Source organism: Gallinula chloropus (assembly GCF_964237585.1).
Source record: "Gallinula chloropus genome assembly, chromosome: 1".
Taxonomy (NCBI): Eukaryota; Metazoa; Chordata; class Aves; order Gruiformes; family Rallidae; genus Gallinula; species Gallinula chloropus.
In genome coordinates this window covers 199,812,601-199,829,873 of record NC_140085.1, presented here as the reverse complement: position 1 = coordinate 199,829,873, position 17,273 = coordinate 199,812,601, and the positions used below count along the sequence as shown (strand labels likewise).

Below are 17,273 nucleotides of genomic sequence, written 5' to 3'. Positions count from 1 at the left end.
GGTGTCAAGAAGTTGGGATAAAATGTGTTTGGCAGTCATACCAGTGAGGGTTTTTATTCAGATGCTTAAAGATGTACCCCCACCACTGCAGGAACCCCTTAAATCACAGCACCAGTTCCAGCTTTACAGAAAAAAACTTGATGACTCAGGCTGTCAGTATTAAACTTTATTTCAAAGTGTTTTATAAATATAACACAAAGCTGCTATTTGCCCTGTAAAACACTAATGCACATCAAGAAAGGCTTTTCATGGTGTCTGAGGCAAACCTGCTGTAATGCTGTAGTTCATGTTTAAAGGACATCAGTCCAGAAGCAGATGAGGGGTACCACACACTTACATACAGTTTTCCTACAGCTTGACACTCTGCATTCCTAGTGCCTCCACGATCTCACACACTCAGGTGTGGTCTCTTGGACTGTACCAGTGCAGGACTGTTCCTTCTGGGGTAAAGTCTTCTGCCAGTCATGGTGCTTTACATGTCCTCTTGGCTCGTAGCTTTTCCATCATTTTCTGCAAATAAACCACAGGGCTGCAGTTGTGGCTGTGGTGACTAACCACAGCACAGCTACTCAGGCACAAGCCAACCATCACTAATTGAGTCTGGACCACAGGTTCCTGCTACTGCCCCACAGCTCCCAGGGGAAAAAAGGGCAGGATTTGGGCTTGGCAGCCTCTCCCAGCAGCAGTCAAGGCTGAATTACCCCTTCTCTACTTCCCCCCCCAGCAAGGGGGAGAGAATTAACAAATCCCCCTAGTCCAGAGCACATGCAGGCACACCCAGGCAGGAGTCTTGCACCCTCTGGCTGCACCCAAGCTAGGCAGACACCTACCTGGAGTAGCCAACAAAGCCAGGAAGAGACACACTGCATTATAATGCAAATTGAGGCAAGTCTGGGCTAATTAAAAACCTACCCCTGATTCTTTTGCCAGAGACTTCCTGGCAGCTGGAGTCCTAAGAGCCTTTCTGCTTAAACCCAAGGCAGCAGCAGGGTTCAGCCCAAAGGTAGACACCCTTAAAAAAAAATTCAGCCCTAAAAGTTACTTCCCTATAGCCAGCAAAGTCACTGGGCTGACAGGGAAAGTCTGACATGGGATACACCAACAGGCACTCAAACCTGAAGTCAAGATCTAACCAGGTAAGACAAGAGGGTAGGGGGTTGTTACCTTCTGAAACTCTTTAGCCTTCTCTCTGTTTTTAGCATATGTTTCTTCCCTTGTTTTCTCTTCCTTTCTGCTTTTCACCTCTGCAAGCTGGTTATAAAGCCTGTCAAAACAGTAGGAACAAAGTATTTAAGGGAAAAGGCAAAGCAGAAATAACAGGCTTCCTGGTTTATACTGTCTCCATTGCTAGACATTAAGGAAAGGAAATCAGGAATCTATATTCACTCCAAATTCCTCTCTGGCTGCCTGTAGCTAACAAAGCCCTGCTCAGGAGCTGTGGTTGCATGTGACAGTTTATAGGTGCCCAAGTAAAATGCTGAACTCTGTTTCAAGTTCAGCCTGATTTCACACAGGAGCTGGAACCTTGGCACAAGGCACAGACCAGGCTGTCAGCTGCTGCCAGCTCTGCCCAGGAACTTCCCAAAGGCACCTGGATCCTCTTTCCCTCTCACTGCACTGGTGAAGCAGCCTTCCCCTGCAGCCCAACAGGCTCATCACACACTGCTCTGGCTGACCAGCAGCTTTCACAGGACACAGGAGATAATTGGGGTATTTTAATCCAAACTTAAGTCCATGCAATACCTTGAAGTTCGCTGGTACATTTCAGCTTCTTCAGCCTTCCTGTTCTCTGGGGAAGACACTTTCACTTCTCCTACTTTTTTCAACCGGTTGGCAGCTGCACCTTTTTTCTCTTTAAAAAAAGAAAAAAACATGTCTTAAATTTCTAGTCCAGCTAAGTCCAAAGCATGGGATGTTTTAAAGACATTTACACTACAAAACACGACACGGCTTAGCAGAACAGACACAATGGAGATGGCATCCTTTCTCCAGGACAAATCCTAAGTCTTGCTCAAGAGGCTCCTGCCTGTTCTTTGAGCCAGCCATGCTCATCAACAGCCAACTCCCACCTCCCCACTAACAGATAGGCAGCGGTGTGCTTAGTACAGCTCTTTGCTGAGCAACTTGTTTGCAGGGGCATCTTATGACCACAAAGGTCTGGGTAGAAAATGCAGAGCAGACCCAGCAGGGAATCAAGCTCCCCTGTCCCCAAGGAAACAGGATATCCCAGATTGTGCAAGCAAAGATGCAACTAACATGAAATCTGATAGGAAGCAGCAACTGAAAGGACACCTAATGCCAGAACCCTACCAGAGATCTGGAAAGACTCCTTTTGCCTGCTTAACTTCTCAGACTTCCCTCTTTGAAACTGCCTGGCTTCTGGCTTTTCATTTTCTCTCTCTCTCTTTTTTATTTCTTCTACTCTCTTCAGAGATTCCTGGATGAAGTTCGTCTTTCTTTTTAGAAACGATTCTTGCAAACTTCCCGGTGGAGCTGCAAACTCCAGCAGCATCACTGCAAGACAATGAAGTGTCAGAACACTTCTCACTTTTAGCAATGAGCAGTATCACCTCTAACAAGTCATGTTTCTCCTAAAATGAACTAAGTGTGTAAATCACTCTAGAATGACCTTGTGAATGATGAGTAATCTTGAAAAACAACCACAATTGCTGTTAGGTTCCAACCTATAGAATCTACTAACTGAAACCAGGTCTGCCAAGAAAAACACAGTAATAAACACCCCCTCAAAAGCATCTTGATGACTCACGACATCTTGAGGATCTCAGAAGTCCCTAACACAGTTGTATCCCATCAGTTCCTCCTTTCATATTACTGCTGTTCACCTTGGACCAGAAATATTTCAGTAATTTATTGATGCTCTACACTGTCATCAGAACAGGAAAAGACGATGACTATGGAGCTTGGGGACTAACAAATAAAAAACAAGTGAAGGTACATAACCTATATGACAACAACTAAAAGGCACCACAGACTTTTTCAGATGAAGCAGTTGCAGCCTGGTGCATGGTGGGTATTGTGAACCTTCATGAAAGGCAGCCTGGCATAGGAAGAGCCAACCCACTACTTCCTTTTCAGTAAGAGATGTTGAACCTGGATCAACAAGCCAAAGCCTGAACAGGAATATGTGCTCACCTAAGCAAAACAAACACTGTTTGCCAAAGGAGAGGTGTATTTTATTACTTACAGAATTCAAATCATTAAAGACCTTCTCTATCTTGATTTCAGTATGCTCGTTACACATAATTAATTACCTGCAGTCTGATGTGATGGAAAGGGACAGTCGTTGGGACTCTGGGCTTGGGAAGAACTGTCAGACCTTCCACACACTGAGTAGTCTGCAACTGGAACCAGCGGTAAAAATTCTCTCTCCTGTTTCAAAAGGAGTCAAGTATATTAAAACACACCCCACCTGGGAGCAGATGGGCAGGACTGTACCACTAGACCTGGCATCAGTGAAGGACAGACTTGCTCTTTTGCCTTTAAAACAGATGCAAGAACATCATCAGGAATGGTTCTTGACAGCAAGTGTTAAAAAAGCTACTTTCTAAAAATCCATTAAAACTTGAAAAGGGTCCACTGGCGACCCTTTGCCCACCAGACTTCAACTGCTTGCTCTCAACTGGGCCAACTGTGTCCTGGGCTGCATCAAGAACAGTGTGGCCAGCAGGTTGAGGGAGGGGATTCTGCCCCTCTGCTCTGCTCTCGTGAGACCCCCACCTGCAGTGCTGCATCCAGCTCTAGGGGCCCCACTACAGGAAAGACATGGAGCTGTTGGAGCGAGTCCAGAGGAGGCCACAAAGATGATCCAAGGGCTGGAGCACCTCTGTTGTGGACAGGCTGAGAGAGTTGGGCTTGTTCAGCCTGTAGAAGGGAAGGCTCCAGGGAGACCTAATTGCGGTCTTCCAATACTTAGAAGGGTCCTATAGGGAACCTGTAGAGGGGCTGTTCACCAGAGAGTGCAGTGACAGGACAAGGGGAAATGGCTTCAAGTTGAGAGAGGGCAGGGTTAGATTGGACATTAGGAAGAAATTCTTCACTGTGTGGGTGGTGAGGCCCTGGCACAGTGTGCCCAGAGAAGCTGTGGCTGCCCCTGGATCCTTGGCAGGGTTCAAGGCCAGGTTGGATGGGGCTTTGTACAACATGGTCTAGTGAAGGTGTTCCTGCCTATGGCAGGGGGGTTGGAACTAGATGATCTTTGAGGTCCCTCCCAACCCAAAGCATTCTATGAATACAGGGCTATGTAATTTTGTCTCAACTGAGAATGTGTTTTCCTTTCCTCAGGCTCTCACTAGTTCCCCCCAACTCTTACTGCTGGGTCTCCTTCCCACATTCACATGCAGAAGTACAACAAAGTGCTGCCAACCTCCACTTCACCCACACAAACTGCTTTATAAAGACCCATCCTTAGGTACTTCTGGGATCTTTTCCAGATGCCTCCCGCAACCAAAACACGATCTCACCTAAACCAGGCATCTATCAGACACACATTACTTGGTTCTAGAGTATTGCTTCAGAACCCAAATACTCTCTCATTACAAACCAGTCCTCCTACAATTTACAGCCTTTTCTTTAAGGAAAGGGCAAAATGCACACCACAGGCAAGCTGAGTAGGACAGAATGATTCTGATCATATTTTCCCCAAAAAACAAATTACTGTGTGGGCCTGGTGTAGCTCCATCTACTACACAGGTGATTTTTTTTTTGTTTTCCCTGTTTAATTTGTAACCTTTGTTCCATCCTGTCCCCTCATCTAAATCTTCCCCTTAATGGGACACCAGCAAGAGGTTCCACTCCTCAGCAGCAGGAGTTCTTACAAACTCTACCCATGCTGACAAGACAAAGCAGTGACATTAAGGAATAGCACAAGTTAAAGTTCTATCAGATCTGTCCAGAAAACATAACATCACAAGTTAAGCAGAACACTTGCTAAGCTCAGGTGACCCTAACATCCCTCATGGTTTGCACCAGCAGGTTAACTGCCACAGCGGGGCCTCTCCTAATTACAATCAGGACTAAGTTAAAATCACAATTACATTAGATAATAGACTTGCCTCAGTGACAACCTTCAATGCAGACTGATCCACACATGGTGGCTCATTGATTATATCTTCCTTAATTTTCTCCTGGGCAGTATGCTCAATGTCTGATTCTGCAATACTGATGTCGTTTGAGCTTATCAGAGTGAGTTCAGGTTCCTCCATAATACCACGCCCGGACTCAGTCTCCTAGAAGATAAATTATACAAGAAATTAGTGTAAAAGACACAAACACAAACATATCCCTCGTTATCTGTCAGAAAGAGGCTCATTCAACAAGTAGAAGAAACAAACTCCCCCCCAGGCAACACATGAAACACAGAACACTTTCCCTATGGTACTGCTGTAGCAAACCCCAGAATCCAAGTCCAGCACGAAGTCCCAACACAAAACCACCCAACCCAAAGAAACCAACCACCACCAAAGCTGCCACCTCTTCTCTCACTCAAGTTTAAATTACTTAGGTGTAGGGAAATAGCTTTGATGCAGCAAAGTTCAGTTTGCTTGTGATGAAATGATTTACCTCCTCCAGGACTCTAAATGGGGACAGGGACTGCTCAGTTAAGTAGCAGTACCATGGAATAGGGGTGCACATGCTACACCAACTGATGCTAAGAGAGGGAGATACAATGGAGACACCACAGCTCCCCCAACCACCATGGGAACTCCAGCTCATCTGAACTACTGCTGAACATTTCAGTGTTATGATCTGAAAGGAGCAACAGGGCAGAAGTCCAGGCAACACACAAATCAACCTACAATTGTAAGACAAGTATTTACCAAGCTTTCACATACTAAAGGTCTAAAATAACTTGATGCAACAACAAAAACACCCAGGAGCAGCCTGCACAAATTACTGCTTTAGGAAGTGTGTTTTACTCACCCAGACTGGAATACAATGAGAGCTTCTGGACATGGAATTAGAATGTTTTTCATGTCTTTCCAGGAAAGATCCATTCTGTTGTAGGGCAGCCTGTAAATGGATGCCTGAGTCTTCCAAGTTGGTTTCTCTGGGAATCCTTGGGGACTTTTGTACTTCTGGTAAGCCCTGATCTAGCTCCTTAATATCTGTACTACACCAAGAATCCAGTTCTGCAGCTTTCACAGCTTTATTTGCTTCTTGTGCAAGAATGGATTTTTTGGGAAGCTTCACAAGCTTATCATCAATTGCCTCCACAGATAAGTTTTCAGAAGTCACAGTCTCTAATTGCTGAGGGGAAGTTTCACCCACTGTAACTGGTGTGGTATTTAGCTGACAAAGTGATTTTTGCTCTTCCAGTGGACTCAGACTTTCACTGCGCAGCTCTTCCACCGAAGACTGGAGATGAATACGTTCCACAGCTCTTGCCAGCTCTTCATATTCCCTGGCAGATGAAGTGCAGTTCTCATTGTCCCCTTTCTCAGCTCCAGGGGGTCGTTCTAACGATCTCTGGAACACAGCGTTAAGGTCTGCTGGCCCACCAGCATTCTGACCGCAGTCGCTCAGCGTAGATTCTAATTGCAGCGGGTGAAAAGATTCTTCAGATCCTGTTTCAAAAAGCATCAAGAGTCACAATTCTAACACACACAACAGAATTTCAACTTTATAAAGCCCCTCCACAATGAGACTTCTCAGTAATGTGTAAGTCAAATAAATCAAACATTTTGCTTAAAAAAAGTCAAGTTTCTTCAAACATAATCCCCCTGACATTACCAAATGATTCCTTCACTGTACACAAGACAACTTCAAGAAAAAAGCCACAAGCCACCACTCTCTGTTACTTCTTAGAATATTTTAAGGACAGAATTTGCAATGGTGCTGACAACTGCTATTGGCAGGCAATGGATTGAACAATTTATACTCTGTGAAAGGTCTTTGAGTCCCTTTTGGGCCTCCAACAAAGTCTCTAAAACAGGAAGAAAACCATCCAAAACCACCATTACTTGGGCTGGAGCTCTTCAAAGCAGAAGGAAGCATCCAAATTGGAATAATGATTGCTGTTCCTCTACCTTACAATATTGTCCCTGTAACTGTATTTCCCCTAGGATCTACACATACAAACTAAGCTGTTATTTTTCTTCCAGTGGGGCTGGGAAAGGAGCAAGATCAGCTGTCAACGTGTTAATTACTGGGGAGGCACTTCTGCAGCACAGAATTTCAGCCCCTTTAAAAGCACAGGAATAATTGGTCTGGGAGCATACAGACCACTTAAGAGATAGGGAGATACTGCAGTTACATTACAAGCTGAAAGATTGTTTCTATAAACAGCTTAGAATGTTTTGCAGTTAGAAGGGAGTTTCCTAAATCCCATTTGCTGTGACCCCAGGTAGTCTCAAAGCACAATTCTCCTTTTCTATTACTATTTTTGATGGTTTTTGTATCAGCATCTGCCAGCTAGAGAGAAAAAAGTGTAATGGACACAGAGCAAGCTGCTTTCAGCTTTAAACACAGTGTGTGTTTCCAAAAATTAGATGTGTGTATATATGCAAGTAACAAAGATAACCGACCAGGAACATCACAAATGCATCTAATACTTAAAATCCCGTGCTGCGCTTCCCGTTACTGTTCAGCTTTCTGAACGGAACACTGCAGTGCCTGATTCCTGGGAAATAAGAGCTTTGGAAATATTTAGATTACTAGTAACTGCATTTGGAGCCATAGATTGGTTCTTGCCTTTAGAATACACAAGCTATCAAGTTAATTTGAATTCAACTGCAAAACATTTAAAAAATATTTTACCTGCTATGAGCCACAGTTCACTTTGTGCTGCTGAAGAATCATAAAATTTTCATCTCCTAAATTAATTACTACATTGTAATCTAAAAGTTTGTCTTCTCTCTCCCTCCCCCTTTATTTTGTGGCTAGATAAAGCCATCCTATAATGAAAGCAAAAATCAAAAAAATGATGGCTACTGGTGTGACTTAAAAGAGGAAAGAGAAAACAGTTTCTTGAGGGACACAATGCATAAGAGAAAAGTCAGTAAGATCAGAGAGTCTCTAACACAGAATCACAAGGTTGGAAAAGATGTTTAAGATCGAGTCCAACAGTTCCTGTCCTATGCTAAACCATATCCCTACGTACCTCATCTATCCATCTTTTAAACACATCCAGGGTCGGTGACTCAACCCCCTCCCTGGGCAGCCTGTTCCAGTGCCCAACAACCCTTTCAGCGAAGAACTTTTTCCTAACATCCAATCTGACCCTGCCCTAGTGCAGCTTTGCGCCATCTCCCCTTGTGGGGAATTACAGATATATCTATCTCACATATATCTCCAAAAATTTTAATCAATTTATAGAACTTCCTTAATTTCCTCAGAGAGTGATGGCTATGTATGAGCAAATATTTGGAAAAGTACTTAGAAATTACAGTTTCAACCAGAGTTGATATTTCTTCACTAACAGTGTAATTACTGCACAGGCAACAACCTCCCTTACAGTGACCCCCTCCACATGCAGAACTGCTTTTGTCTTACAGCCATCACTGCTGAGGAAATCAAGAACTTCACAAAATTTAGGAGTCCTACCCAGTAAAAGGTGCTGGAAAAGACAGGGTGTGTGGAAGAGCAGCAGTGGAGGGAAGGCATTTCAAAGTAGGGCTCATCATGAAGTGAAGAGTTTCTTCAGCACAACAAACCCACCCTCAAGGTCGGCACTTCCACACTGGCAGTGGACTGACTTTGAAAGCATTGAGCTGCCTGTACTGTACGTACCCAGAGCAGCATTTTCTCTAACAGACTCTTCTTCCGACCTCAGGGTGGTCGACTCGCTGGGCTCAAGACTAGAGAGCAGACTGCTTCTTGGTACATCCACACTGGAGTTTCCCACTTCTAGAAACACTGACATGTCTTGATGTTTTGTGGGAAGTTTTGAAGTCTAGTGGCAGAAAAAAGCCAAGTTTTAGTTAACATTTGTTTCTTCAGAAATACCAAGGATAGCAAGTTTAAGATACCATTTGCTTTTTGGATCACATTTCTGTTTTAAGCAGCAAAAACCCCTTCCAGTTTTAACTGTATACTAAAAAATATTGTTGTGCTGCTTCTAAATAGAATAATACATGATGGGGATTACACATTTAAATCTTACAGAGATCTTAAGCCAAAGTATTTCCTCCATCAGAGCTTTTCTGTAGTACCTTGCTAAATTCTCTACTGTCTTGTGAAATTCTGTATTGAGAGCAGTGTGATGAACTATCAGAGTCAAGGCTTGCTTCCAAAGGCTGAAAGATCTGGTGATGGAAGTTTGGAAAATACCCCTCCAGTTCAGGAAAATCAAGTTCAGCTGCCAGAGCTGTAAGAAAAACTCTAGCTTAAAAAAAAAATCAAGCAAAAAACCACCCCAAAACAATCCCACTCAAAAAACCAATGGACATATCACAGACTGCTTCTATATGCAGTAACTAAAGCATACAGAATTCTGCAGGTATACAAATGCAAGCTTGTAAAATAAATAAATACACCTTTACAACCTCCAATTCTTTCACTCTGATACACTGCACATACAAAGAGCAGCAAGCAAGTGCCATGCTGCTCAGCACATTTGAGACCATGTCAGAAGTAGCACAGCCTTCCCAGCACAAAACACACAGCAACACGGTGGAAGCAAGTTGAATGAAGAGCCACAAGGATGACTGAAGGATGGAGCACACAATGGCCAAAGAGAAGCTAAAAACCTGAGTTTGTTCAACCTTAAGCAAAGGCTTTGACATATGGAGGGGACACGGGAATCTCTGCTACTATGCCCTATGAGACTGCACATGGAAGATGCAGTCAGTCTTCTTGAACAAGTTTAGTGACAAAGAGAGAAACTGGACACAAGATCATACAATCACAGAATCAGTAAGGTTGGAAAAGACCTCCAAGATCTTGTAAGCCCAACCGTCCCCCTACCACCTCTATTACTCACTAAAACATGTCCCTGAGTACCTCATCCAACCTTTCCTTGAACACCCCGAGGGATCGTGATTCCACCATCTCTCCCTGGGCAACCTGTTCCAATGCCCAACCACTCTAAGAAGAGGTTTCTCCTCCTTGCTAACCTGAGCTTCCCCTGGTGCAACTTGCCTATAGCTACATATCTGCAAGAAGAGGCTGACCCCCAGCTCACCACAACTTCCCTTCAGGTAGTTGCAGAGAGCAATGAGGTCTCCCAAGCCTCCTCCCAACTAATCAGTCCCTGTTCCCCCAGCCACTCGGAGGACTTGTGTTCCAAGATGAAACACAGGAAATTACAGTTGGATACAATTTCAGAAAGATGGAAGAAAAGAAGCAGGTTGTAAAAATGTTGCCATGGGGATGTAGAATCTCTATCCCTGGAGATACTCACACTTGCCCGGACAGGGACTTAAACAGCCTGGTCTGAGTTGGCTCTGCTGTGAGCAAGGGGAATTTGGATCAGAAAACTACAGGTCTACATTGATCTACAATTCTATGATGCTAGGGTTTCAAACATCACAGGAAAAAGCAGCTCAAATTAAAATACCAGCATATCTTTGTGACAACTAATAAATATGTCCTGATTTTCCTGAAACTTTATCTATTTATAGAGAGCACAGCACTCTCCCCAGTCTGTTAATCAGTGTTTCATCAGCTATATGACCCTATGTGAATAATAAAGTATTATATATTATTCTCTCTACCTTTCTGAAGCAAAAGTTGTGCATAAACAAGTGATAAAACTGGCAGAGATAACAAAGCCTGGCCATGGTAGCAGGAAGCTGCACAAAACTAGCCTATGATCAGATAGATGCCTATCAGACTGTTTTTACACTACATAATATGCATAAAGCAAAGCACAAAGAACTTCAAAGCATCACAGTTCTTGCATGCAGAATCCCTACTGACTTTAAAATGTAAGCTGAATGCAATACAAGCAAACACTTAACACTGAATAAACTCCTCCTCATTCTGTATGATGAGAGTTCAGCTCAGAAATGCTTTAAAATGGCAAAACCTTGGAAACTCGTGGGTTCCTCCAAGTAAGACTTCAAGTCTGCAGAACGTTGCCCCAGGATCTGCTGTGTCTGAGTCCCCTCATATCGGAACATCTCTCCTTTGGGCAACTGAGTTTCAGCTGCTCCAGGCAAATTCTCTTGCCTCTGCCGCAGGGTAAAAGGCAGCGACGAGTTCCAGGGGCGGCTTGCTGGTTCTCTCAAAATTCCATCTTCCCTACTATCAGAGGACAACCCTGAAACAAAGCTGAATGGTCACAGTTTTGCATATAAACCAATTACATCATCTCATCTGAAAGGACACTGCTTCATATCCTGAAACATTCACAGGGCTCTGGGGGGTTGTTTCTTTAATTGTCTCCTATCCACGTTCCCACAAACCTTACAACAAATTCCCACAATTTCCAGTTGAGAATATCTAGTTAGGTAGTAGTCAGTACAGCTTGGAACTTGCTGTACTTAGGAAAGAGACTTAGGAAATACTGAAACAATAATCTCAGAAAATAATCAATATTGTTATTCTATGCTAGCTAGTATATTTTGACTTCCTAGTGTATATAATTGTGTCCATCTTTTAATGTGACCTGGAGTATCTTTATGACATCAGGCAGTAGTTTTATTCCTGCTTCAGTAGAAATTGCCAAACATCAACACAGGAGATCTGAGGGAATCAAGGCAATCCCAATCGTGTTCCTAGTTAGCACCCCAACTGCTGTGTGCCTGTGTGCTCACAGAAGAGCTGCACAAAGCAATCAGAAAAGATCCTTACTCGGCACTGAGCGTAGGGTGAAGACACAGCTCGACTTTATTAAGTCTTAAAGGTAATAAATCCACAGGTCACTACCTAATACATTCAAACTCACTTCCATCTTCACAAGTGGTAATGCCAGCACGCAGAGGTGCAGCTATACATCTATTACAAAGGTATTATTCTTAATTTTATGAAAAGCTAACCTAAGACCAAGTGGCAGACTGCAAGTAAAAAAAGGAGATGAACACCTATTTCCCAGAAAACTACTAAAAGTCAGCATGGCATTCAAATGACATTTTCACAAAGAAGTTATTAAGAATTACTATGGTGACAAGCAGATATTGGAACAATTCTCTTAACAGCAAGACAACAATTGTAGCTCTGTAACAATTTATGATGTATATTGGTTAGAAAACTTTTGTCAGATTATCACTTAGTCACTTGGGCTTTATTTTTAATTTGCCCCTTGAAAACTGCTAGTGTGACAACTGCAGAATAGAACTCAAAGCATCCTTTGCCAAAACTGATCAGGTGGAATTATTATAAAAGTAAAAAAACCAAAAACATGAGCACATAACAGAACATTCTAGTTACACTCCACTCTATAACACATCCTAATCATTCCTAAGTGAAGCTCCACATTAGTTTATTTCAGAAGAACTTATGACAACTGACTTAGACCCATTTTGCTATAAAATAACAACAAATACACAATTTTCCTTTTACAAAAACACTAACAAAACCCAAACACGTACCAGTGTCAGCAGAGCTTGCATCCAACGTTTCACTAGTCAAAAAGCTTCCTGTGGAAATGGTTGAAGCTAAGTCACAGGGTATTCCTTGCATGAAAGCCTCTGAACCTAAGTTTGTGGACACTACTTTAGAAAGTACTTCCTAGGATGAAATAACACACCTATTACCATTTATTTGGACGTCCATAATTAAAGCTTTAAACCCACACATTTCATTCTGAGCTCAGTTCAAGTGTAGAAGCCTTCATGTTTTTGCACAGTCAGGCAAATACAGATTCATCATTGCTCAGTTACAGCACTCACACCCAACATCCCAGACATCTCACCCCCCAAGAACCACCCCCAACCAACACCCCCACCAACACACACACACCAACACACACACACTACTATAAAGCCTCTCAGAACTGCATGTAAATCATGACACCTGGAAGATTATTTTATCTTCTGGTGGTCAGATTTGGCTATTTCTCATCACAGACCCACTTGAGTAGAATTGTAGATCTCAGAGGGACATACATGCAATACATGAAAAACACAAGTACTTGCAAAACTTTTGCATACAGGAGACTGACTTTTAAAAAAAAAATCAATTCTATAAAATTAAACAAAAAATATCCTAAAGTATTAACTCCCTTAATTTGAGATAAGCTCTACAAAGTCACAAAACTCCTAAGTTTTGAAGGATTAGACCTGAACATTTCTTCCCAAACTCTGAATTAAAATGTGCACTACGAAAAGAGAAGACAAAAAGCCTAAGAAACCCTTCACCTACATTTTTCATTATATACTACCTTCTAGAAATGTATTTACCATACACATATTCAAAATAATGTTATATACACACATTACACATAGCATTTTTTAAATACTGTTTTTATCTTCTGACAAAACATGAGATCTTTGAGTGAGAGAAAAGCAGGGGTATCATTGACATTGATTTTAGCAAGGCTTTTGACACCATCTCTCTCTCCACTCATGTATCCCAGTTTGGATGTCACAAACTGGTTGGATAAACAGGCTCAGAGGACACCGGTTACACTCTCTCTGGAGGTGGAGAACAGTTCTCCTTCCTAGGACCTGTACTTTAACACCTTTGGCAATAACCCAGAGGAGACAAAACTACACTTTTACAAAATCTGCAGATGCTGCTGAATTGGAAGGACCACCCAATACACTATATGGCAGGGCTGTTATCTAGAAGGACCTCCTGAGGCTGGTCCTACAGGAACATAATGACACTCAGCAAGCACAAATGCAAAGTGCAGTGCCAGGGAAGATAGCACCCCATGTTTAAAACCCCAGCAGCCCTGGGACAAAGGGCCCAGGAGTCTTGGCAGACAGTGAGCTGAGCGTAGGGTGTGCCTCGCAGCAGAGGGGCAGCAGCTGTATGAACAGGATTATAGCCAGTAGATCCACTGCAGTGATTACCTCTTTCCTCAGTGCTTGTTATACTCCTGCATCTAGCACACCCTACCCAGTCGTTGCCTCCCAGTATGAGACAGAAAAGTCTCATCACAAAGCAGATTAGGTTGTGTTATCTGGTTATTTTGATCAGACTAACCGTGCTGTCGAGTCTGTGCGATGGCCCAGAACACGCTGTCACTCCCCCTCCAATTTCAGTGGCAAGAACTGGTGAATCTTGAGCCACAGGAGAGTCCTGGGACTGGGCTGAAAACAAAAGCAACAGAAGCAGTAAGGAATGGAAAGCAGGTTCCTAGGCCAGAGCTAGCAAGGCGTTTGAACACCAGGTGGCAGCAATACCCTCTAGCAGGGCACTAATTTTGCCCATCCTCACCACTTTATTCTTTCCTACAACATACCTCCTGCTCTACCATACCCCACAGATTTAATAGGCAACCAGTGGTTCTCCTTGACCAGCCCTCCTGAAATGTCTAACTGGCATGCTTGCTTTCTGCACACCATGCAGAAAGAGCTGCAAATCCATGCTTCTTTGGCTTTGCAGAATGAAACACGGCTTTCCTAGCCTTCCTACAATCATTTAATTGGGATGGGAGGTATCATTTGCCCTCTATCATTACAATGATTATAAAGAAGAGCATTCTAAGTAGATCAGAGTCATCAGAAACACTGAATTGTTTAACTACAGCATTACTACGCCACAGACCTGAATCACCTTTGCCATAATGCTCTTACACATAAATAATACCACAATCTGGCACTTCTTTTGCACAGAGCAGCATCAGAAGAATGCAGTGCCTCTATTCAGTGCTGACAAGTGACAAAGTATGACAATTCTAAGATTGCAAATTAATTGCCAACAAACAGCTCTATTATTTCCAATACTAATTTTCAAGAAAGCAAGCTAAATATCAAACTGAAACTGAAGAGTAGAAGGAGGTATCTCAATTCTCCAAGGGTTGCTAGCAGCAGAGATATTTCAAATTCCTGGGATTTGTAAGGCTCTATGCTTAGGCAGATGTCATAACAGTCTGTGAATCCTAACACTAGTTTTTACCTTGTATGAACTCAAACTCAGTTTCTTACTGGAAGGTGTAATCCAGTTGTTCTATTTATCCTACCATCCAAAAAAAAGGGGGAACAAGTTTCCTCTGTGAGGCACCTATATGATGGGATACTCCTGTATCTCGACCAACACGAAACGTTGTGAAACATTTCAGGGAGGGAATAAAATGAATCTAAGGTTTCCTATAGCCACTACTATCCAGTATTCTCCTGGGAGAAAGGACAAGACAGGAAAGGAAATCCATCTAAAATAATGTAACTGGAGCAAAAGAGAAGTTAAAATAAAAAAAGGCTCAAACGGCTTCTTTTCCTCCCCACGTTCACAAGTTCTCCATAAACTTTCAGCAAGCTTCATCCTGACCACTTATGACATTTTGATCATTAACTGAGCAGAGTCGTCAGCAACAGAAGTTCCAAACAATCTGAAAAATGCAAGAATAGTGAAAATACACAGTACCTCCACCTCCTGCAAAGCTGGGTCTGTTAAACAACTTGGTTCCAGCATAGATAAAGTGATAAATCTAAGAGCACAGAACACAGTTTCTGATCCTGCTTCTACAAGTATATGACAAAGGCCTTCAAGTTCACAGGAAGGATAATGATTTTGGGTTTGCGTAGAACAAGGTGGTAACAAGCTCCTTGGTTGGATGCAGCAGTAGTGTGATGGAGTCTAAATACATTGCAGAAGTGCGCTCCTCTTTGGAGCAAGATATAGCAAACAGGATCCTGAAAATGAGCAAGGGCTTGAAGAAAATTCCTTGAATCATCATGAAAACTGCAACCATATAGTCTTTTGGTATTTAAATCTCTTCATAGGTGAAAAAAAATGCACAGTACAAAATATCTCAACTCAAAGTTGCAACAAGAACGGCTGCGAGATGTTCAGAGACTGGAACCAGAGTGTTTATTTTATGATGATGAAAAATTAAATGCTGAACAAGCTACCAAAAAAATTCTCCATTTCCTGATACCTTTACATCAAGACTAGATATTTTTCTGAAATAAGTTATTTTTATTTTCTGAAGGATAGCAGTGTGACAGGTAGTAATTTAGGATACATATGAGATGAGACTGAAGTATTTAATACTCTCTTGTATATAAATTCTATGAAGAGCTATGCTACAAATGTTTCATTGCTATACTGTAATAACCTGCATTGTTCTGATATTAATACAAGGGATGAACATTAGCAATTTCATGCTATAAACCAACTTATTTTAATTAAAAATAAACCATGCTCATATCTCGTGACTTTATTGCATTAATAACCTTAAAAAAATAATTGCATTTGGTGACTCAGAAGGGAAGGTTTTTATTCTTCTCTACTCCCTCCAAAGTAACAGGATTTGCATGGTTTAACCCCAGAGCCACCACACTGGGACAAATAATTCATATTTAAAAACTGAGGCTTTAATATGCAGAATGTGGTGGTGGGTTTTATTTTTTTTTTACTCCAGCAGAAATTGCAGTAAAATATCAGCAATTATTTTAGGGTACCACTTGGAAGACAAAAAATACTGAATGACAAACCACTCAGTGAAGACAATATAAAAACAAGGCTTAGTCCAAAGCCAACGCTGTAGGCAAACAAAAAGAAAAGCTGTAGTCCACACTAGTTTGGCTGAATTGGTGATGGATGAGACAATCTGCCCCAATAACAAATGAGGGACAAATATTGGGGATTACTAAAAATAAACTGAAATCTTTGCTTAGCTTGGATCACACAAAAAAATTATGTTTGGAGTAACATGTCAGTATAGGTAGCAACATATAAGAGAGTCACATCTGAAACAGTGCTCAAGGGGACTATTGAGGATGAAGATGAATAAAGAGAGCGAAGCCCGTTGATACGTAATGAAGGAGAACGGAGAGATGTATGGATCTAACCTAGTCCCTGTTTTCAGGCTGACTTCCTATGGAAACAAGGTTTATTCCCTCACTGTCTCATCCATAGGATTACTCTGCAATTCCACTTTAACAATTTGCATTCTATTAGCCCACTGTCATCCAACTGGATTGGGAAGAAATATTGAGTGCCCAAAGTTCCCAACTCTTCTTGTCATGGTAAGAGAACAATCTGAAACTTAGGCTCACTGGTGGCCCTTACTGCAGCATCACTTTACCAGTTGCCTGTCCCCTCTGCTGCCAACCAGCTGGTCAGCCTGCATAGCACTTGCAACAACTCAAGGCTTAGCAGGGGGATTCACTCCCTCCAAACCAGAAGCGGTGTTTAAGTCCTGTTTTACCTTCAGGCCCATTTACCTCTAAATTTGAGAGGATTAAAAACTCTTGTAATAA

At 42.3% G+C, this 17,273-nt stretch overlaps 1 protein-coding gene across 1 annotated transcript in view; it reads right to left on the bottom strand.

Moving 5' to 3' along the window:
* Positions 1-157: 157 nt before the first annotated feature.
* CEP295 (centrosomal protein 295) overlaps positions 158-17,273 on the bottom strand; it is a gene marked incomplete at its 5' end in the record, with an annotated part of 41,838 nt that continues 24,722 nt past the window's right edge. The window contains 12 exons of the mRNA XM_084260036.1: positions 158-510; positions 1,165-1,264; positions 1,744-1,852; positions 2,311-2,514; positions 3,273-3,390; positions 5,073-5,246; positions 5,941-6,584; positions 8,749-8,911; positions 9,171-9,325; positions 10,988-11,221; positions 12,492-12,630; positions 14,053-14,159. Coding sequence (XP_084116162.1) covers positions 463-510; positions 1,165-1,264; positions 1,744-1,852; positions 2,311-2,514; positions 3,273-3,390; positions 5,073-5,246; positions 5,941-6,584; positions 8,749-8,911; positions 9,171-9,325; positions 10,988-11,221; positions 12,492-12,630; positions 14,053-14,159 — 2,195 coding nt within the window. The 3' untranslated portion in view covers positions 158-462. The remainder of the gene's footprint in view (positions 511-1,164; positions 1,265-1,743; positions 1,853-2,310; positions 2,515-3,272; positions 3,391-5,072; positions 5,247-5,940; positions 6,585-8,748; positions 8,912-9,170; positions 9,326-10,987; positions 11,222-12,491; positions 12,631-14,052; positions 14,160-17,273) is intronic.